This window comes from Tyto alba, unplaced genomic scaffold, assembly GCF_018691265.1.
Source record: "Tyto alba isolate M040663 unplaced genomic scaffold, T.alba_DEE_v4.0 Super-Scaffold_14, whole genome shotgun sequence".
Classification (NCBI taxonomy): domain Eukaryota; kingdom Metazoa; phylum Chordata; class Aves; order Strigiformes; family Tytonidae; genus Tyto; species Tyto alba.
This window is the reverse complement of record NW_024881276.1, coordinates 56,913,286-56,934,737: the sequence shown is the minus strand read 5'-3', so window position 1 is coordinate 56,934,737 and position 21,452 is coordinate 56,913,286. Positions and strand designations below refer to the sequence as shown.

The window sequence follows — 21,452 nt, the reverse complement described above, 5'->3', positions numbered from 1 at the left end:
GATGGATGTCTGTATTTCTGCATTGAAAGTAGCTTCTTTACCTGGACCAAGATAAAGCATTGCCATTATTCTCCAGTCATAGCAGCAGTAGAGAAATAATAGGCTCCATTACCACCTTCTAGAAATGGAAATCTTTTGCATATACCCACAGTCTTGGCTTCATAATGGCTGGTTTATCTTTCTTGAGATTCCTAGGGGATGAGGGTATATGTAAGAAGAGAAAGAAGAGCTAGCAGTGTTGAGACCTTGGTCTGTTTTCTCATCTCGAAGAGAAACTTCTGATTAAGAAAACTTGCTGCACTGCTGCCAAGAAAGCCTTAGGTGCTTTTAAAACCTACATAGATTTGGAACAGCAGCCCTTGAAAAACCTCCACTTCTGGAGAGGTATGCAACTTTTGCAGACATATATAAATGTTGAATTTCTCAAAACTTGCTCTCATGTTTTTAGACTTATCTTCTACTTAGTATCACTTATTTTCTGCTTAATTGTATCTTCAAAAGTGATACTCTATTTGTCTGGCATGGAAACTAACAGAGTTTGAGAGAAGTCTGTTTTTGCTAGTTATTTTTCTTCTTGCCTGCATAATTGAGAGGAAGTTTTGCTAAAAGAGTGCTGCTTTCCTCTCCCTCTTTCCAGATATACCTGTCTCTATTTTAGGATTTCAAGCTCCAGCAGTCTTTCTTAAACAATTACAGGAACAGTCTTGAGAATTTCAGCCACTTGTACAGAGATTGTCCCTGAAAGCCTCTATCTGCTCATGTGCTGGCAGAAGTGGATTGAATCCCCAGATGTCTGGGCTCATTCTTACGAGGAGAAATATTCCTTTTGTTCATGTTTGTCTTTGTGGAGAAAAATAATTCCCATTGTGTAGGATTTTGTTTTAGTAAAATCTGTATATTGCAATAAAATATTTGGAAACACTTTGTGTAGTTTGAATTACATTATTGTCCATTTCACTGGGGAAAAAAGTCTTATTGAAGTAAGTGTATTGTTTCCAAGGGAGGAAAAATAAACTTATTAATGGGTTTAAGAAGCTTGAGGAGAAAATAATACTTTCTATTAGCTAAAGTACGCATTTTAAGGCAGGATAGTTACTGTCCAGAATAAATGACTATGCTGGTGTAATGTAACAATTTTATTGTTTGTTTTTAAAACCATGATTGAAGTATTAGTCAGTTGTTTGACAGTGTGGGCTAGTGTTTTGCTTTGAGGAAGCAGTGGATGTGGTGCCCAGGTGCTCTCCTTTGGTTTGCCCAAGCCTGCAGTTTGAGGCAGGCCGTCGTCTTGAAGAATGGCTCTGGCCTTATTGCCTGCTTCCATCTCCTTCCTCTGCCGGCCCGAGCACTCGCATTGCTGTGGGGTGAATCAGGGCAGGGAGTTTTGATCCTCCGGATGCAGTTTTGATCCCTCTTACCCTCTGATAGCAACTGTTTGATAGCTGGTACCAGCACAGAGCTATGTCAGGGCCCGAGGAAGGCTGGGAGGACCAGCGCCACCCTTTAGAAGGCAGCTTCCTTTGCAGGCTGCAGGTCCACGGTGCTGTTGAGTCAAAGGGTGTGGTTTTATGTTAAATTTAGCGCAGTTTACCTGGGAATACAGACAGTAAGGAACAGTCTTGTTTTCCATTCTTCCACTTATCAGATCTAACAACTGCCTGTCCTCAAGATGAGTCGGTTCAGCTTGCTGGTTCGAAGCTTGTTTTATTTTGGAGATGGATTAGTTTGTCAGATTAGTAAGCTAAACTGAGTCATCCTCAGGCTACGAGATTGCCAGTTTGCAGTGGCAAGACTGTGAAGGTGGGAAGCAAGACCATCCTTTTTGGCAGTAGTCCCCACTTTGATCAGATTATGTATAATGTAAAAATGAACTGTAGTTTCTCTGGTTACCTTAAATAGCTTTAGACATGTCCAACACTCAGTTCTCTTGCTCTTCTTGACCTACTACTTCTATTACTTTAAAAATAAATAAATAAATAAATAAGCAACACTTGCCAAGAATGAAAAGCTTATGCACCTAGCTTCTAAAATGCTGTTTCATCTGTAATGAGAGAACCTTCACCAAGATAGCTATTCCTGCCATGGAGAATATCTGCATTGCACTGATGGCATGCCTACAGTTTCTTAATGTTAATTGAGATAATGCTCTCCTTTAATTCAAAACTATCTTTAACCTGAACTGATTTATTCCGTTTCTGTGCGATTTTGTGGCATAATATAAAGCAGTAGCTTGGGACAGATGTGGAGACTGTGTAGTCTTAGAGCTGGTCTGTGTTCTGCAGCATGAATTGAACAGTGTAGCACAACTTGATTTTACTCTGTAGAAATGGCTTCAATGCCCCTTTCACTCTTAGAATGGTGTTCAACCCCAGGTCACTGTTTGTTATAGGGATTCAGATCAGCTCCTACTCACTTTTTGACTTATTTCCCCCCCACACTTTATTTCCCACCCAAAGTGGATGTTGGTTCTGAACAGCTGGCAATTTTCTTATTCTTCCTCCATCGTTAAAAGATAGGCATCAAATGAATGTCTTTTTGTAACTAGCTTCGTTTGTCTTTCTCTCTGGATTTTGGCTGCTGTATCAGATTCCAGAGAACCTGTTTCTCACTGATTTTGCTCTCAGTCTGATTCCTTCTCTAGGTTGGACTCTAGGGCTGTGATGCTATTTCCTGGTCTTGCAGGGAATAGCATGACAAGTACATTCTGTATTTCTGTCCCATGTTCAGTGAGGGTGGAGAGTAAAAAAAATATATCAGGTTCTAGTAGGGCAGAAACTAATTGTGGGGTACTTGGCAGAAGGTAGAAATTGCAAAGCAAAAAGTAGAGTCCTTGTCCTGGAGAGTAGAAAAATGTGTTGGAACCCAGGACTCTGGCTGGGGGGAGAGTTTGGTCCTCTGACCTCCCAGGAAAACTCCACAGGATCAAGTGGGTGTTACTGTTCATTGCATCTGGGTTTTCAAGACCACCTATCTTACTGATAAATACAGAAATTGCTCTTTTAGACAAAAAAAAAAAAAAAAACAAAAAAAAACCAAACCAAAATGAGGTTTGAGAGTGCAGCATTGCGACAAGGATCAGATGCTGTGGCAGATAACTGCAGCAGTCAGTTAGAAGGGACCCTGCCAAGGAAACTCCAGCAGATGTGGAACTACATGCTGCTTGCCCTGTTCTTTCCTCCCCAGCTCCACAGTCTGGCAGGGGTTGCAGAGGCCACAGGGAACTACTGGGAAGCTCTGCTGACCTTGGCTGCCGGCAGTGGGGGTGACAGCAAGTGCCTTGTGCAGTTGCAGAGCTCGTCTGGGGGCTCTCTGCCCTGTGTTAATCTGATAGTAGTCCTGCTCCAAATTCTCTTCTCTCCTTTGAATCCCTGTTCTTGCTTCTGCTTCTCTCTGCTTTTACTCTGTTTAGTATGGTTCTGATGTTCTTTGGGTTTTTTGGTTTTGGGGTATTATTTTTTTTTGTGTGTTCTTTTTAAATTTTTTTTTTTTGTGTGTGTGTGTGGTTTGTTTGGTTTTTTTTTTTTTTTTTTTTTCCTGTTTTTGGTTGCCCCCCCTGCCTCTCTGCTGTTCCTTACCTTCACTTTTTTCTCTTTTTTTTTAGTCTATTTTCTTTTGGGTCTTTTCTTCATTCCTTCCTTCCTTCCTTCCTCTTCAAATAACTGTGGCACTTGCCTGAAACAACTGGCTATTATACTGTTTCCGCTGTGGGCTGTACTGTCTCTGCCTAGGTCGGTCTGTCTGTGCTTCAGGATGGGCTGCAGGCGTGCTGGGGCAGGAACCATCTCTTATTCCCGCTGCTGTGCCTAGTGCAGTGGGGTCCTATTCACACTTGATACTTAAGCACTGCTGTAAAAAACACCACTGAAAGATTTCTTATTTAAACTGCAATAGAAGAATGGAGATTCCCTCTATGATATATTAAGATACTCTTCATTTTGCGCAAGTGTGTGGTAGGGAGGGTCTCAGCATCCTGTAGCTACTGCAATTGGCTGTTCTGTGGGTTTTGCTTAATGGTACAGTCTTGTGCATTAGAAACCTCTTAGTGAGTGCAGAGAGAGAGAGTGAAAAGGAAAAAACAGTGATGATTTCTGTTCCTAGGGATCGGAGATGTATTTGGCTTGGTGACATTATGTACTTTTTAACTGGATTCAAAAGCTAATAAATGCAGTTAAAACTGAGCCAGGGAGGTCTCCAAGAAGTAGGCAGCCTACTACCTAAGTGGTTTACAAGAAACTACTTCAGTGAAGGATTTACAGGTCATACCAGATATTTTGATGGGAAGATTGTAGGCCTTCCAGAAATTCCCCAAACGTGCTGTTTATCATTTGTTTGTCTTTGAGGGGAGGAAGATTTGGAGCCTCTGACAGTGCCCTTAAAGTAGGCATGTCAGTAGGTGCCCAGTGATGGATTCACTGTATCAGCCTTGCTAGAAGATGCTGATAGACTCCTTGAGGGTCAACTGTTGAATGGCACGAACAAGTGGGTAAATACGATCTGTTTGCAACTTGGGGTTCTCCAGTGCCCTGTCAGGGCTCAGTTACAGGGGTTTTATAAGTTATTACGTGTCAGCTGAACTGCTATAGTTGTCTTTGGCAAATGTTTGCTAAATCATGTCCCCTGATGATGTAAGAGGGAGGGGCAACTAAAGGAAACTTCAAATAAGAAATCACAGTACTGTATAGGCTGAATTTCTCAGCTAACAATTAACTCAGAGCTATACAGCAAAAGTGGGATACTGTTGAAGCCACAGTTTCATGCTAAAATGATGTTGTCATACTGTTTCTGTTCACTCCCTATCTCTGTCCTTGTCTCTTGTGCTGCTTTTAATCTGTAAGCTCTTTGGGGCAGGAATGACTTGACCTGAGATTATAAAACAAATGCTGTTATGATCGCTTCAGTACCCACTTCCTAATCTGTGGGATCACCTTATCTAAATTTAAAGTTGATTTATATAGCTAAATAACCTTCGTGGGGTGGGTTCATCTGTGTGTGGGTGGGGAGAGAGGAGAACAGAAAGAGTGCCTACTAAAAATAACTTGTTAATGAGCATGAGACTACTTATGAAACCCCACCGGCAGCCAGTGTTTAGATTACCTTAATTATATGTTTCTGTACTTTTTTTCCAAAGCAGAAATTTAAGTATATGCATGCTGGTGGATATTTTGTTTAATCACAGGAGGGAAAAAAAAAAAAAAAAAAAAAAAAAACCAAACAAAAAACCACACAAAACACAACCACCTTCTTTGAATGCTGTTCCCTAAGGTAGTAGGGCAGGGTTTTGCCCCCACCTTGGTGTTAACTGCAGTTTGAGAAAGCTCTCTTGCTTAGACATTTACTGTGTTGGTCTGTTTGCCATGACAGAAAGAATACTTAAAGCAAGATACGTGTTACCAAAATGGTTAACACAAGCCCTTGATGTGCCTCAGAAAGGTGTGGGCACCCCCTTATGCAGTGGAAGGCAGGCAGGCCTTAGTAAGGTGAAGAATTTTTTCTTCAGACATTGCAAGTAAACATCCCTTTTGGATTCAGCTGCTTGGTTTAGTGAATGGGATGGCAACCTGCTGGGATTTTGTGGTGGCCAATTTAAGCAGCTGGCTGTTGGAATCCCATCTGCCATAGTTGGATCCAGGGGAGGTCATCTGATGGCCAGTGTGATAGGCATCCCAGCTAGACCAACAGGGCTCTTCCCATCCTTTTTCCTCTTATGATTTTGGTTTGTTTTTTAAATTGTGCAGAGTCAAGCTTGTGCTGGGGTCGACTAGCACAACTGCATGGTCAATGTGCTGTGATTGCTTTGGCTTCCTTAACTAAGATCTAAAAACCTGTCGAAAGTCAGTGTCTTAGAGCTTCATGTGACCTTGTAGTGGACATTTTAACAAGCTTATCATGTAAATGTTCTGGGGCCTGCTAAATACCCTGTTCATTTTTTAAAGGCTTGTTTACAGTTTAGCACTGAGCTTTCAAAGAAAGTGAATTGAATGCCCCCCTCTAAAAAAACTATAATTACCTCTAAACGGAGACTTAAAGCTCCAATGGCATTTGGAATGACTGAATTGATATGCGGTAAAGCCAGATGCTATTCCTTTAGTTAAATTTTAGAATTAATTTTTTTTTTTCTCCAACAGATAAGTAATAGGAAAAAAAACCCTAAACACACAGTAACTCCCTGCATCTTGATGTAATTTTATGTGTTATGTCAAATATAGGCATATGAATCATGTCATTACCTGTCATACTTTCCTGGAAATATACTTAGTTTCATTTTCCTTGTGACAGACTGACCTCAAAAAGGCATGAAGATGGAGGTCAGTTGAGTTACACAGTATTTCATTTTTATAGTAAAGTTATGTTTTCCTTCTGAGCTGTTACTGCTTATTTTGTAGTGGTGGTATAGTTTGTTTTACTAGACAGAAGTCAGTCACTCCTATCGCGTTGACTTTTTACTCTCTTTTCCAGCTGTCTCTTGCATAAGTTTAGCACTTTGAATTTGTATTGCCATTTTAGAAGCTGTTGAGCAAAATGCAGAGGTGCCAACAGTTTTTGGGAGTTAGAGGTTTCGCCTCCCGGAAGGTTTTGAAATTGATTGATTGACATCTAAAAAGCTTTACTATCATTTGGTGCAAGTGGAATGACTATTCTTTTTTTCTTCCTTCATTTGTGTCCAGCTGGAGGCAATGTCAACTTTGATTTCAGGGTGGAGTGTTTCAAAGCCTTTTACCAGAGTGGTCTTTGGCTTGGCAGTTGCTGCTGAAAATTTGTCCTGATTAGTTGTCTCTGGATTGAACCAAACAAAAGTGAACTGACACATAAGTAACTGTGACCATCATTTGATCATTAACAATAAAGCCAAGGAATGACTGCTTTTCCTTTTCATCGTTTATCACTTTGTATTCGGTTTAGAGAAAAACAGTAGGTTTTGACTGTCATGTAATGCAGCATATTTGGTGTTGAGCTATGACACCATTGCATTAGTGCTGGGTAGAAAAAAATGGTTTATGTAGGTATTGAACCTTTCTGACCTTCTTAAGACCCAGACAGTCATTATGTTCATTTTGTGTAGTCTTCCTTATTTCAAGCCTTGCAGTTCAGCTGTACTGTGTGCTTTAGAAAAGATTCTGATCTAAAATAAAAATCTATATTGTAAAAGAGCCTTAACTTTCAGAGGTTTCTAGAAAACATAATTTCCTTATTAATTTTGTACACCCACAGTTGTGTCCCAAACTTCTCCAATTTCTATTTCTAGTCATTATGTGCAATATCTTCTCCACCTGCAGATCAGAACCCTCTCTGAAATGTCTGTCCCTTAAACGGGTAGCTTTTAGATATAATCCTCCAGCTTTCTCTCTTTGACTTAAATTGTTTGAGCTCTTAAAGTCTCAAGTAATGTATTTTTCTGACCTTATGATATCCGTGGTTCTTTCTGAATCTCTAGTGTTTTGAGTCATCACTCCGGAATTTTATCTATCAGAGTGGGTGCACTATTTCAGTAGCTGTTGCATGGATACCCAATAGGAAATAACTCTTGTTTCCTGGCTGATGTTCCCCGGCATTTATACATCTAAGGAGTGCTTTAGGTCTCAGTAGCAACAGTGTGTTTAGGTGTTTCCGTCTGTGCCAGGATGGTTTGCAAGTGAGAACTGATGGCTTTACTTGGATTGGCTGTATGGCCTATCGCTTTGGGTCCTGGATCCCTCTGCTTAATTTGTGCCTGGGCTACAAAGGGAGGCCGTCTGCTTTTTCATTGATCTCTACCCTGTGCGTTGCTCTTTTAATCTTGTGGCTGAGAACTTCATTGCTTATCTTTCAGGTTGTTGTTAAAAGCTGTAAGTGCAAGGTCAAAAATTAATGCCGATGAGTCTTCTACTGTGTTTTATTAGATCATAGTTATGTTGAAACTTATGGGCTAGCATATTACAGTTTGATTAATAATCATGTTTCTTTCTGTATATGTGTTTCTTCATTAATTTCAGATGTGATAGCAAGTCAGAAACCCTACAGAAGCAGCATTTGCTGCATCAGTGCTTCTTTTCCCTCTCTTTTCCAAATGAACCTGTAATCTCTTTAACAGTATGGGGTCCAATAATCCAGTCATTATAAACCACATTACTGCTTTTTCATTATCAAAGTAACTGCTATGGTACTTAACCTGAAATTGTTGTCGAATTTACAGGATCGTATGGACCATCCCATCCACTTTCTAAGTTCTCATAGTGTTCTGATTCCTTTCAAAAAATCAACATCACTTCTCAGACTTCTTAGCTAGCTCTCCCAAAATCCTTGGATACAAATCGTGAGATTCATCTGATCTCAAGTAACGTCTGTGGCCATTCTTTTATTGTGGTATTCAATTACAGTCAAGATGTCAGGTGACATTTCCTGTGCTAAATCAAGTGTGTGTGTGTGTGTATATATATATTTAGTGAAAGCTTCTGCCATCTCTGGGTGATGGTTGGCACACTTAGAGGCTTTTGTTCAATGTTTGACGTGAGCTATTTTTGAAATTTCAAGTATTCCTTTGTTTGGGGTAAATTTAAAAACCAAACTGTACTGTACTTTGACAGACTCCTTTCTTTGATTCCCTGAGTTTTTCTGGTTTGGTCCTTGAATGTGCATTTCTATCTTCTTTCTGCCACTAGGTAAAAATCATGCAGCTCAGTGATGAAGAAGGGAAGCTGTCTAGTAAAACAGTTCATGAATACCATTTTTATATTTTCTCCCTTGTACTTGCTATTAGCATTTTGTGAAATTAACCTTGTAAATATAATGTAGTAGGGAAAATAATTAGGAAAATGTCATCTTGCACTGTGATTTCTACTGCTGGCAGGATATTTCCTCAAGCATATGTTGCTCACACTGAAGACTCTCAGAGCAGCTGATGACCTCCTTCCTTCACATGCTATTAACAGATATCGAAGAAGCCAGGTGTTTTATTTCATAGCCTAATCTGATGGTTGGCATCAGATCCTAGCAGCTAATTTTTCTTGTGCTTTCTATTAAGACATTTGTTTCACAAACTATTCAGATCTTTTGACCTTCTCAATTATCAATGACTGAGAAAAGCCAGTGCAGTTCTGATAGACTTCCATCGCCTTCTGGTCACTCATTTCTCTATAGATAGTTGTGTCAGCTGCTGGTTGTAACCTATTTAATTGCCAGGGGCTAGATCCAGCAGTGTAGGGTTTCTGCGGAAGTGACTTGTTGACTGTATTGAACATTGAGCAAATTAAGGTGAAAGAGTGTGGAGAAGCCTTAAACTTGGGAAGGGGAGGAGTAGTCAATAATTACTTCATATTAAGCCATATCTTAATAGGAGGATGATACTGGGAATTAAAACAGATGAGTGAAAGTGTTTGAATTGAGTGGAGATGGACAGCTACATGAGCTCAGACATTGTAGAGAGTGTGTTGTAGGTCTGTGAGGTTTTTTTTAGCACGTAGATGTTACTTAGGTTGTTTTTAATGGGAGGACCTGTGTGCATGCCAGCAAGTAGCTCAGCAACTGGAGGGAAGCAAGAGGAGGTAGGTAAAGTCAAAGAAAGAGGAAGAGGAGGGGTTTGTAGGCAGCACAAAGGATTGAGGTTGCATTTGAAGTAAGGAGAAAGCAGCTGTAAACATCCTACTAATTCATTGTTTCTTCCCTTCAACTTCAAAACATAGAAGAGGAGGAAGAGGGTGTATAGTTGAAAGAAAAAAGAATCATAGATCTCCGACTGTGTGCATTAATGTGCGTTTGTACTGCTTGGCCAGAAGCTACACAGCTGAAGGGATGGAGGGCAGACATAATTTTGGACTTTCTCCAGGCCCATTCAGTAGACAGCATAGGGGGAGTTCTGATCAATAGCAAAGGACATCTTTCCTGGTGTCTGAGGGCTGAAGTGAATTTTACTGACGGACCACTGCATTTAGGCACTGGCAAAAAGTGAACATGCAGTACACACGTAGAATGGTCAGCTCTGAGCTAGTGGTAGGAATCGGGAGGTGTTGGGGTATTTATGTGATGAAATGCTTGTCCAGTAGCAGAATCCCTTGTCTCACTTGGATAAACATCTGGCACTGTTTTCTTTTTCTTTTCTTTTTTTTTTTTTTTTTTTTTGAGATGCATATCTCTTGTTCCCAAATCATATGCATATTTAATTAAAATAATACTGATCCATGTTAATTTTGGTTTAATTGGTGAATTGTATAAACAGAAGACAGAACTGAATATATTCATTTTTTTTTTTTTTGACTGTACAAAATTGAATTATTATTATCTTGAAAGGGTAATCGGCCGTTGGCATTAGGTAAAATGACAACATGAGCCATTCTAAAGTTATACCAAGATACTGGAAAATAGTTAGTGCTTGTGCTCATGCTGTAATAAACTGTAGTTTTGTAAGCAGAGTATGTTCTTTTCTTACCACAAATTGATAACTATTCTCTGTTTTCAAACCACTGACTTTACCCAGTGCTTGTGATTTGTCCCATACGGTCATCATGTGCTAAAGGTGGAAAGTGAGCTAGAAAGATAAGAGCATTTGGGAATTAAAATGTCTGAATTTTGTTTTCAGTTGAACATCAGACATTTGGAATAACCTTTTCCCCAAAAAACACCCCCAAATGCCATATCACGGCTGTTAAACATCAAAACAGTGTGGGGAAATGCTTTCAGGGTTTGCAGGAAATGTACCAAGTGCAAATACAAGTGTATTACAGATTGATATTTATTTTTACATGTGCTTCTGTCTTGGATGTTACAAAGGTGGTTTGCATGGATGATGGTTGTACAGTCACATGAATCTGCTTTTTTGTTAAAGTGAAGCTGGGTCGTATTGCTGTCGGCCTCAGAAAGCCGCTGCTTCTGGACAGATACTAGTGACTCTTCTGATGTGAGCCTGTGTTGCAAGAGCTGCTTAGTATTTTGGTGTTTGATCTGTCCTTACTTCCTTAGTTTTTCAATGTAATACTCTAGTTCTATTGTAGACCTACAATCAAAGGTGTCAGGGGTATTGTGTGTGCTTTTCCACTGGGGCCACTAAGTCTGACTGTCTGAAACAAAGTAAGAGGTGAAAGGGATGAGATGAAAAATGTCTAGGTTTCTCATTAAGGCTTGCTGGGGTACAATACTTCTTGGTGTTTCCTGTGAGGAGTCTCAATTTGGAGGTACTGAAGCTGGCTGGAAAAGGGTGTTTCATCTCTGCTATCTTTTGTCATACTGAGGCTAAAATCAGTATTTCCCAGAGCTGTTTAGTGAACTCCTTTATATGCTGTTTGGTTGGAAAGTCAACTCTTGCTGTCCAAACAATAAAACCAGGGATAACCCAAACTGTATATGGTCTTCTGAACAGTACATCTGTGTAGTGCAACAAGGGGCAAAGCAGACTTGGCGCCTCTGGATGCTGCCCTGATACAAATACACATTATTTGTATACTTTGAAAAACAGTGAGATGCTTTACTCTTCAAGATCAAAGCTGTCAAAGGTACAAGGTGACTTTTACCCCTACAGTCCCTCAGGTTCAACTGGTCTGTAATGGAATAGAACCGAAACTCTTACCAGGCTTGTTTTTTTCAAATGGTTGGAGTCCTTACAGTGTCTCTTGTGGGTGGGTTTGTAAAAGCTGTTTATTGAAAGAAGGAAACTGGGAGAAATACCTAGGAAGCTTAATGCTCTGTAACATTCTGGCGAAGAAACAAAGTAATTCTTGGTGCAGCTAATTAGAGAGTCCCTGCTTACACTTCTAAGCACTGAAGTTTTTAACAAGTTCAGTTAGGAGCTTTTTTTCCATGAACTTAAAGGAAAGTCTGTAAAGCGGACTGGCTTCTCATTTTAGCTCTGGAGAAGTTGGCCAGGTCGATGCAGCGCCACATTGGGATGAACCACCTGATTTGGCCTCAAATTCAGGGTTTGCTTTTGGGGTTGAGGAGACCCCTAAGCAAATTGCAGTTCTGAAAAGTGTCCTTGGAGCAGGTCTCTTGGTACGAAGTACTTCAAATCTCAAATCAGTACTGCCAAGGACAAATTTTTTTATTTCTAATACTTCGGTAGTCTTGATTTTGTTGGGAAGGCAGGGAACAAACCTCATTAACAGTAATATTGATACTCTGGCCTTGTGAGCAAGGCCAAATAAAAAAAATACACACATACACACACCCCCACAAAAAAAAGTGGAGAAGTAGGGGATTAACTTTTAAATGAGAATTGTTGCAGTAAAGCAGATATTGCCTATTTATGTGTGCTGAGTTAGAATGCTAATCATAGAATAATTGGGCAAATAAAATGCAGAGCTGCTATTAGAATTACACTCTCAACTTGTTTACAAAAAAAAAAAAAAAAGGGTTTCTTTCTTTTCTTGGCTTCCTTCCATTTATTTCTTAGAGTTATCAAAGAGGAGGGTGAATTTTCCATGCAGCTTTAGCCTTCTTACATCTATGCTCTTCTCTTTCCCTTTGAGCAAACATTCGACTCTCCTTTTGTTTTGTTCTGTTTCTCTGTTTTTTACTGAAATGTGTAAATCTGCATCTCACCTTCTCTTATTTTGGGGAAGGGCTAGATCTACTGTGTGTTGCTTGGCAAATAATTGGCACCCTTAGCAGTAATGTGCTTTAATTTGTTCATTTGTTTCATGGAGCAATTGGATGCATAAAAGCAAACAATTTGTAAGAACCTAAAAGGTAAAATAAGAGATGAGTAACAATTAACGTGGGTTTTTCAGGAGCAAATCATGCCAAGTCGACCTACTTTTCTGGATCTTACAGGTATAGAAGAAGTAGTAGTAGATGTGCGTATCTTGACTTTGAAGTTTTCAAACTAATTTTCTCAGGAGAAGCCTAAGAAAACAGTGGACTACTGGAAATCCCCTGAAAGGCATACAGAATGGCTTGGTTATTTTGTTCGAGTGTAACAAAAGGCTCAAGGTAAAATTAGGATGACGTATTTAATCGTTTTTTGCAGATTCTTTAAGCAGTCTCACAGGATCACTGCTTTTCACCAGATTGCTAGATAAACTTCATGAAGCATCATGAAATGGATTTCCTTCTGGTGGTGACTCTCTGCTTGAAGGATGTGACAAGCGGGCAAAAGTGTGTTAAGTAACCTTGGATGCAGTTCAGTCAGGACAAATGCAGAATATTAGGCTTTGATAAGAGCTATCAGGTGTCTAAGTGGAAAGTGAACAAGGATTGGATAGGCAGCAGCTCTGCAGAGGAGTTTGGTACAGAAACTGATCCTGAATCAACCAGGTTGCAGGATTGCACAGGCTGCAAACATTGTGCAGGGCTGTACAAACAAGCGTGGTGTAAGTGGGACAGGAGAAGTTGCCAGCATGCTGGGTGAGAGCTGAGGTAAGCTTCCTCTGCAGGGCCTAGTTTTGGGTGCCGTACCTGCAGGATTTTTAGCAGTGAGGGGAGAAGTCCCCCAAAGAGAAATAACTTGTCCATCATAGTAACTTCTTTTTCAAGAACCCCTCACATATTTTAAGGAGGTAGCGGGGGGGAAAGAGGACAGGGGGTAGCTGTGCTGTTTTCCCTGCCTTCTGGGAGCGGAACAAGGAGCGATTGGCCTAAACTGCACTAAAAGTGATCTGAGCTACCTGTTAGGAAAAACCTTTCTAAATGCACGAGTAGTGAAGGACTGGAAGAGACTCCCTGGGGAAGTTGTGGAAAGGAGGTTTCTTAAACAGCAGCTGTGACGAGCATCTCTTGAGTGCAGTTTCTGTGGAGTTGCAAAGTGACTGCTGTGGAACAGCAGATTCTGTTTTTTTCTTGCAGCCCCGTTCAATTCTGTAACCTGAGCCATCGAGGGCAGTAAATGCCCACTGTGTGCTTGCAAAATGCCTAAAACTTTGGTGCCGTTACAAACAAAATCAGACTTTGAACAAGGGGGAAACGCTGTTGGCGGTAACAGTGGTGCTAAGAGTAGGAAATAACGGCGTCGCCTTCTGATGGGAAAGCGGCTGAGAAAAGGTGGATGTGTGGTTGGCGGGTGGACTGCTGAAACCCACGGCCGCTGCCTCCGCACCGAAGCACGCTCCACCTGTGCAGCGCCCACCGCGATCTTGCGTCCTGAGCGCGTTGCCCTCTCTGCGTTCTGGTTCTTGTCAAAATGCCAGCTAGGTGTGTGCCATCGCTGTCCGCGTCCCCTTTCCTCCCCCTGCCCCAGTGGGTGCTGCTGTTCTTTGCAAGGAGGTCTGGGCATGGGAGAAGGGAGGAGCAGGCCTGCGCGGTACGATGCAGACTAGATTTTGCTTCAGGTGCACACAGCCAGCTTTGACAAAAGTTTTGCTTCCTAGTGCATGCAAGCTGAAGCTTTACACATAGATGGGTTTGCACAAAACTTTGTCAGTGCTTCGGGTTTTTATTGCCAGATATACGCCTGTTAAGGACAGAGTGCTGCTCTGCAGGATATACTGACAATTTGGTTTCGTCAGTTGCAGGAAAATACAGGGAAACACTTCGTTTTGGTAATACAAACAACATTGTTTAATACCACTTACGTTAATCAGATGTAGAAATAAGTACTTGTTTTCATCATGCTTCGCTTTTTTTTGCTGAGCTGTATGGTTCTGGAAAGGGAATATTTTTGTTAGCAATAATTTAGATGGAAAATTGCCACCATTTAATATATTTCAGTTAAAAATACACTCAGTGTTTTCTTTGCATTTTGTTGGGGTCTTTTATTTTTCTCTATAATACTGAAATACACGTGCTGATTTAAAACTTTACCTTACCCTCTTCTGTTTCAGTCTTGCTGGTCATCTTGTTTATGCATTATTTTGATTATTTGTGTATCTTTTGCTTCCCAGGAGACAAAGATGGCAGCAAAGTGACTACAGTAGTGGCAACTCCTGGACAAGGACCTGACCGACCACAAGAAGTTAGCTACACAGACACCAAGGTGATTGGAAATGGATCTTTTGGTGTTGTGTATCAAGCCAAACTCTGTGATTCAGGAGAGCTTGTGGCCATTAAGAAAGTCCTGCAAGACAAAAGATTTAAGGTGAGCCTATGCAAAAGTTCAGAATATTTTATGAATGTTATCTCATTTTCCATGTCTTTGATGGCAATGCTTTTGGTTATTTTTTGCGCTTTTTTTTTTTTTTTTTTTTAATTCAATTTCATTGGAGCACATAAATGCCCATAAAAATTTCCAGAATGAAAGATTAAACAGATGGTTTATGGTAAAGGGGTATAGTTTAACTTGAAAATCTGTGAGTCACTGTTAGGATGATTTGGATTAGTACAAAACAGGAAGCTAAAAATCCTGATTCGCTATTGCGGTGATGTTTCCAGACTAGATTTTTCAGACAATGAGTTGTGGAAACAAGGGAAAAGCTTGTCTTATGCTTACTTTTTTGTAGCGTAGACTCTTCTCCAGTCATTAGTAATTAAGTTGCCGGAAGGAACAGAAGCCTTTGGGCTTTGTTCTTGGTTGCTGCACCTACAAAGTGGAAGGCTGTATTTGAGTAAATTGGAAAGTCCCCAGGCCAAGCAAGAAGATAACAAATACTGAGCCCAGGGCTGTTTGAACTGAAGATGAGTTACTTCTCTTCATTATCTGATTTATAAATGTAATCTATTCCGATGGTTTTAATAGACTAGTGATTCTTTATTCTAAACAAGTAGCCTTCCAAAAAGCTATATTTTTATCTGGTGATATTTAAACCAAATGAAAGTTAAAGACCATCAGCAGCCTCATCACTGCTGTTAGTCCTCTGCTTGGTACTTGGTGAGCTTGACTGCTTTCTCTTATAGTCATGTGGCCTGCAGCTAAACTTGTGCAAGCAGTGAGTGATAGCAAAGGTACTGGTTTTAGCATCTGAAATCAATGGTGTGGATTTTAGTATCTGAAGGCCACCGCATTCATCACTATAGAAGCATAAGGACAGTAGATGAAGTGCCACAGATAATCTTGTTGGCATGGTCTAGATATAAAAACATCTGAGCTTAAAAATAGGTAGTTGAAGCATATGCGTTTAAGGAAAATCAACAATTTGAAACTTTTTTTTTTTTTTACAATTTGAGAATTACTGTTAGTTTTAGAAATACTTTAAAGGCTGTTGGATGATGTTTTTATCATCTCAGTTTCCTCATCTTTCCAGTAAGACTTAATGCACAGCTAGCTTCACTGGTAATGTTTATTCTTTGTGTCATGTTTTGGTAGCAAAAACATTCTTTTGAAGTGTTTTGAAGGAACTGGTGTATGCTTCTTCCTTGAGACTTTAAATTGATGCTGTCATCACTACAGGCATCAGCATATCAGAGATACGTTAGATGAAGAATGGAAAAGGAAGGATACATTTAAATTAATGTAGGCATGCAGCATTGTTTAACTTCTAATTGAGAAAGGAGTGTAAAGTTCTTACATTGTTCTTACATCTGAGTTATTTCTGGACTGTATTATGTGTCAAAGGCAATTAGTCCTGGGGATGCATACAGTATGATGTAAGAGTGGATTGCTTGGAAGAATGGAAAAGATAGAGGAATAACAAAAACTCTAAACCTAGTTACGTTTAAAGAGCTTTTTGATCTCTTCCCATTGCGCAGTTTTAAGGGGAAGGCCAGGGCATTTTCCTTACCATGTCAGGCTTGGTGAATGTCAGCTAGTGCTTTGGACCAAAGTCTTTCATTTCTGTAGTCTCATGACTTTGAGGTTGTGTAGGGTGTCAAAATGAAAACTTGACGGAGTGTTTTAGTTCCTACCCATCAGATACTAATTCTTTGTGATGTCCTCATGTTTTTTTTTTTTTAATAAATCTCTACTGGGCATCTAGAATAAAATATAGTTCTTCGGTTGTTTTTGCTTCAGCAGTTGATTCCATGTCTTTTTGTTACCTGATTTTATATCTTTTTATTTTGGAGTGACATGATTTGAATAGCAGCCCTCTTGTTTGTGGAAAAAAGCTAAACTAAAAAGCTAAGTAGGGTTCTTCCAGTTCGGACTCTGAACTAACTGCCTATATAGGATGACATAAGATGAGAACATCCAGTACCTGGAGGCTTTAATACCCCTAAACTAGGTGGAATTAATGGTAAGTGCATGTGTAGATGTACAGATAGACAGCATTAATTTAAAAATACATTTTTTTAACTTTGTAATTTGCCAGGGTCACAACTGCAGTAGTCTGCAAGTTACGCATTTTTTCATGTTCTTATCCCAAACTTGTGGCTCAACTGCACAACACCCTCTACCTTTGCTTTCAGCTCACTAGTTTTTGCAGTCATTCCTCAGTTTAGTCAGTCCTCCCTTTCTTTTCACATTCTTATCTGGAAGTGTATGTTCTGTTGGCCGGAGGTGTAAATTTGTGCAGGCTGAATGAAAGCCTCTGCCTGGATGGAGTTGGAAGCTGGAGATATGTATCTTATAGCAAGAATAACATATAATTACTTCAGAGTATGCTACTCTTTGAGTATCTGATCCGGGTCATAAATGCTGGACTAGATACTTTACCAGTTAAACAGGGAATTTTGAATGTCTGTTGGCTGTACCGTTTGATTGCAGCATAGGAGTGGACCAGCTCCTCTGTTCACAGTGCTGAGCTGTGGCGTGCAGCTCAGCTGGGCTGCTGCCACCCCCACACGGCTGCCTGATCCAGATCCAAGCCCTGGTGAGTGGAGTTCCTTAAGAAATCTGCTCCTTCTTCGCTCTCAATGTACACCCCTGCTTCAGCAATGATGAGGAAAGCTGCTGTTGTAGACAGCCAAAGTGGCAGTAGTTTGACTTACATCAACTTTATCAGCTTCCTAGGGAAGAGAAGGAGCACTTTAGACATACCGATCTGCACTGATCCCAGTGGTGGTGAAGGAAGAAGAGGAAAGTAATGCATGGAAGTTACTTCCTGAAGTGTAGATCATCAACGATATTTTCATCCGTGTGCTTCCAGCTGTTGCTTGTTTATATACTGAATGAGTTATCTTGGTACATGCAGTAGAATTCCTTTGTCGTGATTTAGGTCTTTAAAAAAAAAAAAAAAAGGGCGTTTAGAAAAGTCAGCTGGAAGTCTTGAAACTTAAAGGGCATAATTCAGAAACTTTAGGAAGTCCCAAGAGAGTGTAACTTCTAGGCTGCTTATGCATTTTCTGAATGTGGAGGGAGTTTATTGTGAAGATCTGGAAAATGCATCACAGTTACCAGTTTTTAGATTTCTGTCAAGAAGTTGGGATACTTTTATCTGGGTTTAAGGCTAGCTTGAAAGCTGGAATTACCAGAGGGGGCTTGTCTTTTATTCTTTTTTTCCATTGACATTGCTATGACAGGTTTCTCGGCAGCTGCCACTGAAGTGGAAGCAGAATTGGTCTATGCCAGAATGAAGTGAGCATAAAATCTTTGCTAAAGAGTTGAATATTACCGTTTCTGTGGTGGTAAAGATAGTTTGCAATGTTCCTACTTCTTTCTACTCCCTTATTGTAGTTTAGTGGTTCTTCAGCTAGGTAGTGTGGTTCCTGCACGGCTGTGTTTTAAACAGGGTCTCTGAAGTGCTCTGGGTTTTAAAATGAGTATGTCTAGAGTTCAGTGTAACCTAGAGCGATACTACTGGTACAGTAGGAGTAGAAACAAATGGCTGAGTGGCATAATTTAAAAATATAGAAATTTATACTTAATTTTGGTTTGTAGTTCTTCTGCCTTCTTTAAGCTAGATCTCCATATTAAGTGTAAGTAATTTAAGTAATGTAGTTTTGGACAATTAAATGATACTTAGGTGGGTAGTTCACAAACTACATGGTATTTATTGCTCATCTGTGGGACTATTGAATTTGTCTCTAGTTAGTACAGAGGGTTATATTTTCATTGTTTTTCAGTTAAAAGTTTAACAAGGGTAAGAGAAGAGATGTTTCTCTTCAGAAAATGATGTAAGACAGCTATTCACAAGCTTTTGGGACCAAAATCCATTCAGATGGCAAAATTTCCTAAAGACTATATCCCAACTTTCACAGATCTATACTGTGTTTCTGCTTCTGTCCCACAGATGCATAAGAATAGGTCCTCATGCAAAGCACTGAAAGACATGTACAGTTAAATTATTTATAATAATTTCTGTTATTTTTATCCATGTCAGTGCAGGCCCTTAACTGACACAGCCTAATTGTCATACTTGAAAAGAAAAAACTGGTAGCGTACATTTTCTTGCACTGATTTTGTTGGCATGTTCATTGGAATATTCTTCAGATTAAGAGTCAGTCGTATTGCTGTCTGATCCTGCAAAACACCAATAGTAAGCAAGCAGATATGTTAGCACAGGTAGGAAATTCTTAGTCTAGTTTTTGTTATTTATGTCATTCCATGCCCATTCTTAAGAAATCCTATTGGAATGAATGTGTGAATTTCTATAAGTATTTCTCAGCTGACTGAAAATAAATATTTAAATTCTTCATACCTGAATTGCAGCACTTAATGTTTCTGCTTTAGTGCTAGGTTGTTGCCATCTAAATGATGAGGAGAGTTCTTAATAATCCTACACCTTTTCAGACAATCTAGGTTGGGCATCACATATCTTGGTAATGGCTCACATAGACCTGAAGTGTGCAGGAAGAGAAAACCAAATTCTGTAACAAGAACCATTCATGCTATCCAGTCTGTCAAATTATTCAGGGACTGCCTATGTTCAGCAATCCAACTGTGGGTACCCATGGCTTAGTTACCTGAATTAATTAAGTAGGCAGATCTTCTGGAGTGTGAGAGGGTGTCATGCTAGGGCCCCAATGGTCCATAAATATGAAGCCCTGCGTTGATAAAACTGAGACCACTGAATAGGAGGCAGTGCTTTCCTATTTTTAGCTATGGGAGGAATATATGTTGTGACCATGTGCATCATCTTTTTTTTTTTTTTTTTTTAATATGTAAAATCCCAGTGTTAATTTGAGCCTTAAAACCCAATAAAGCAGCAGGATGGAAAAATATGTCTATGTTGAGGTTCTGGTTTCTCTTTGCTGGGTGTGTGTCCTTTTGTGAGCTGTTTGAAATGCTTCTGAAAGAGCAGCAGCTTTCCTTCAGTTCCTGCCTCAGATATGTCAAGCTGCTAAGTATAAAAAGATCCTTTTACAAAGTAGCCCGTATCCACTGTTTGTGTTAACTTAATTACAGCAACTTTGATCATAGCAGCTCACATGAAAAATGTAAAACCACAAGGAGGAATTCCTGTTGAAAAATGACTGGATATTTAGGGTCTTAAGTTCTGTTAACTTTTCAAGAGACTTTTCTGTTTAAAGCATTCACAATCTGACCCAGTTTTTTTAATAGGTTGTGCATCTTTGCTTGTGGTTGAAGGTATCATTCTATAAACATGCATGTACAAAAAGGGCGAACCTGTTGACTAATGAGTTATTTAGCTAGCCTTTTCTCTCAGAATCTCAGTGGTTGACAGACCACTGTGAGAGTCTGACTTCAAATGGTTTAATTAGTTCCACTCTTGGTTGTCCCTCCCTGGCTTATTGGCATTCTGTTATCCTTGGTCATTTAAGATACAGCAGATAGTAGCATTATACTGAAAGAAGGCTGCCTTTTCGGGGGGCTTCAGTGTACTAAGGTCACTGTTAGTGTAGCTGATCTGTTTTGAGGAGGGATGTATCTAGTAACCTGGTAAAAATGAGTTAAAACAAGTCTTTTTTTCAGTCTGTAAGCTTGGGCTATAGATAGTAATGTCGATAGACTGACAAACAAATATGAGTTTGACACCCGGCCTCTTGGTACGTGTCGGAGAACCCAGATGGAAAGCTTTAAGGGAAAAGTTGTCACTGTCTTCAGTGCAGGTTTGGTCTCCCTTTGCCAGGTTCAGACAGGATGCAAGCAGCATCCTGCCTTTTCATGTTTTACAAATCCATCTTTTAGGCTCCTATTCCTATTCACTGCAGTTTTGCCATGAGAATGTTAAATGTATTATTGAAGAGAAGCCATTGTTACTGCTGAAAATTGAGATATCGCATAGAACTCTGACTTCCTTTGTCTGTATGTGCCCGAGCTGTAGACCCTTTCGAGCACACACTGAGTGAAGTAGAGGAGGAATTGGAAGTTATCACAGAGGTTTAGAATGAACACTGTCTTCATCTTAAGTCAGCGTTATAAGTCTTGAATACAGTGTAGAAGTTGGACCTGCTTTGGTATATTCACAATCATCTTTCTCCGTGACCTCTTGTCATCTGCACAGGTTTCCACTGAACTAAGGACTGCACTTCCTTTGTTAATCTAATCTCTGTGTGTGAGCTAACTGAGCTCTCTCATGTCTCCATCTAAGGATTGTTGAATAGTCAAACATTAATCTGCAAGGCCTTTTCTCAAAAGTGTCTTTTTTATTTACCCTATCTCAGTTGAGTTGGAAGCACCCATGGGATAAAAAGTCACAAAAGGAAGACATGATGATGAGAAATAATAACATTTAAGGACCTTTCTTTTAAGTCTTTGAGGACTTGCACATCTTAGCTACTTTGAAGATCTGAGGAATAGTGAATCACTGTTCATAAGATCATTATGGAGGTGTCATTCTTAA

At 39.9% G+C, this 21,452-nt stretch overlaps 1 protein-coding gene across 2 annotated transcripts in view; it reads left to right on the top strand.

The window, feature by feature from the left end:
• Positions 1–21,452, top strand: part of GSK3B (glycogen synthase kinase 3 beta) — a 152,676-nt gene that overhangs the window by 43,320 nt on the left and 87,904 nt on the right. For both annotated transcript variants that reach the window (XM_032997511.2, XM_032997512.2), the window contains exon 2: positions 14,778–14,971. In XM_032997511.2, coding sequence (XP_032853402.2) covers positions 14,778–14,971 — 194 coding nt within the window. The remainder of the gene's footprint in view (positions 1–14,777; positions 14,972–21,452) is intronic.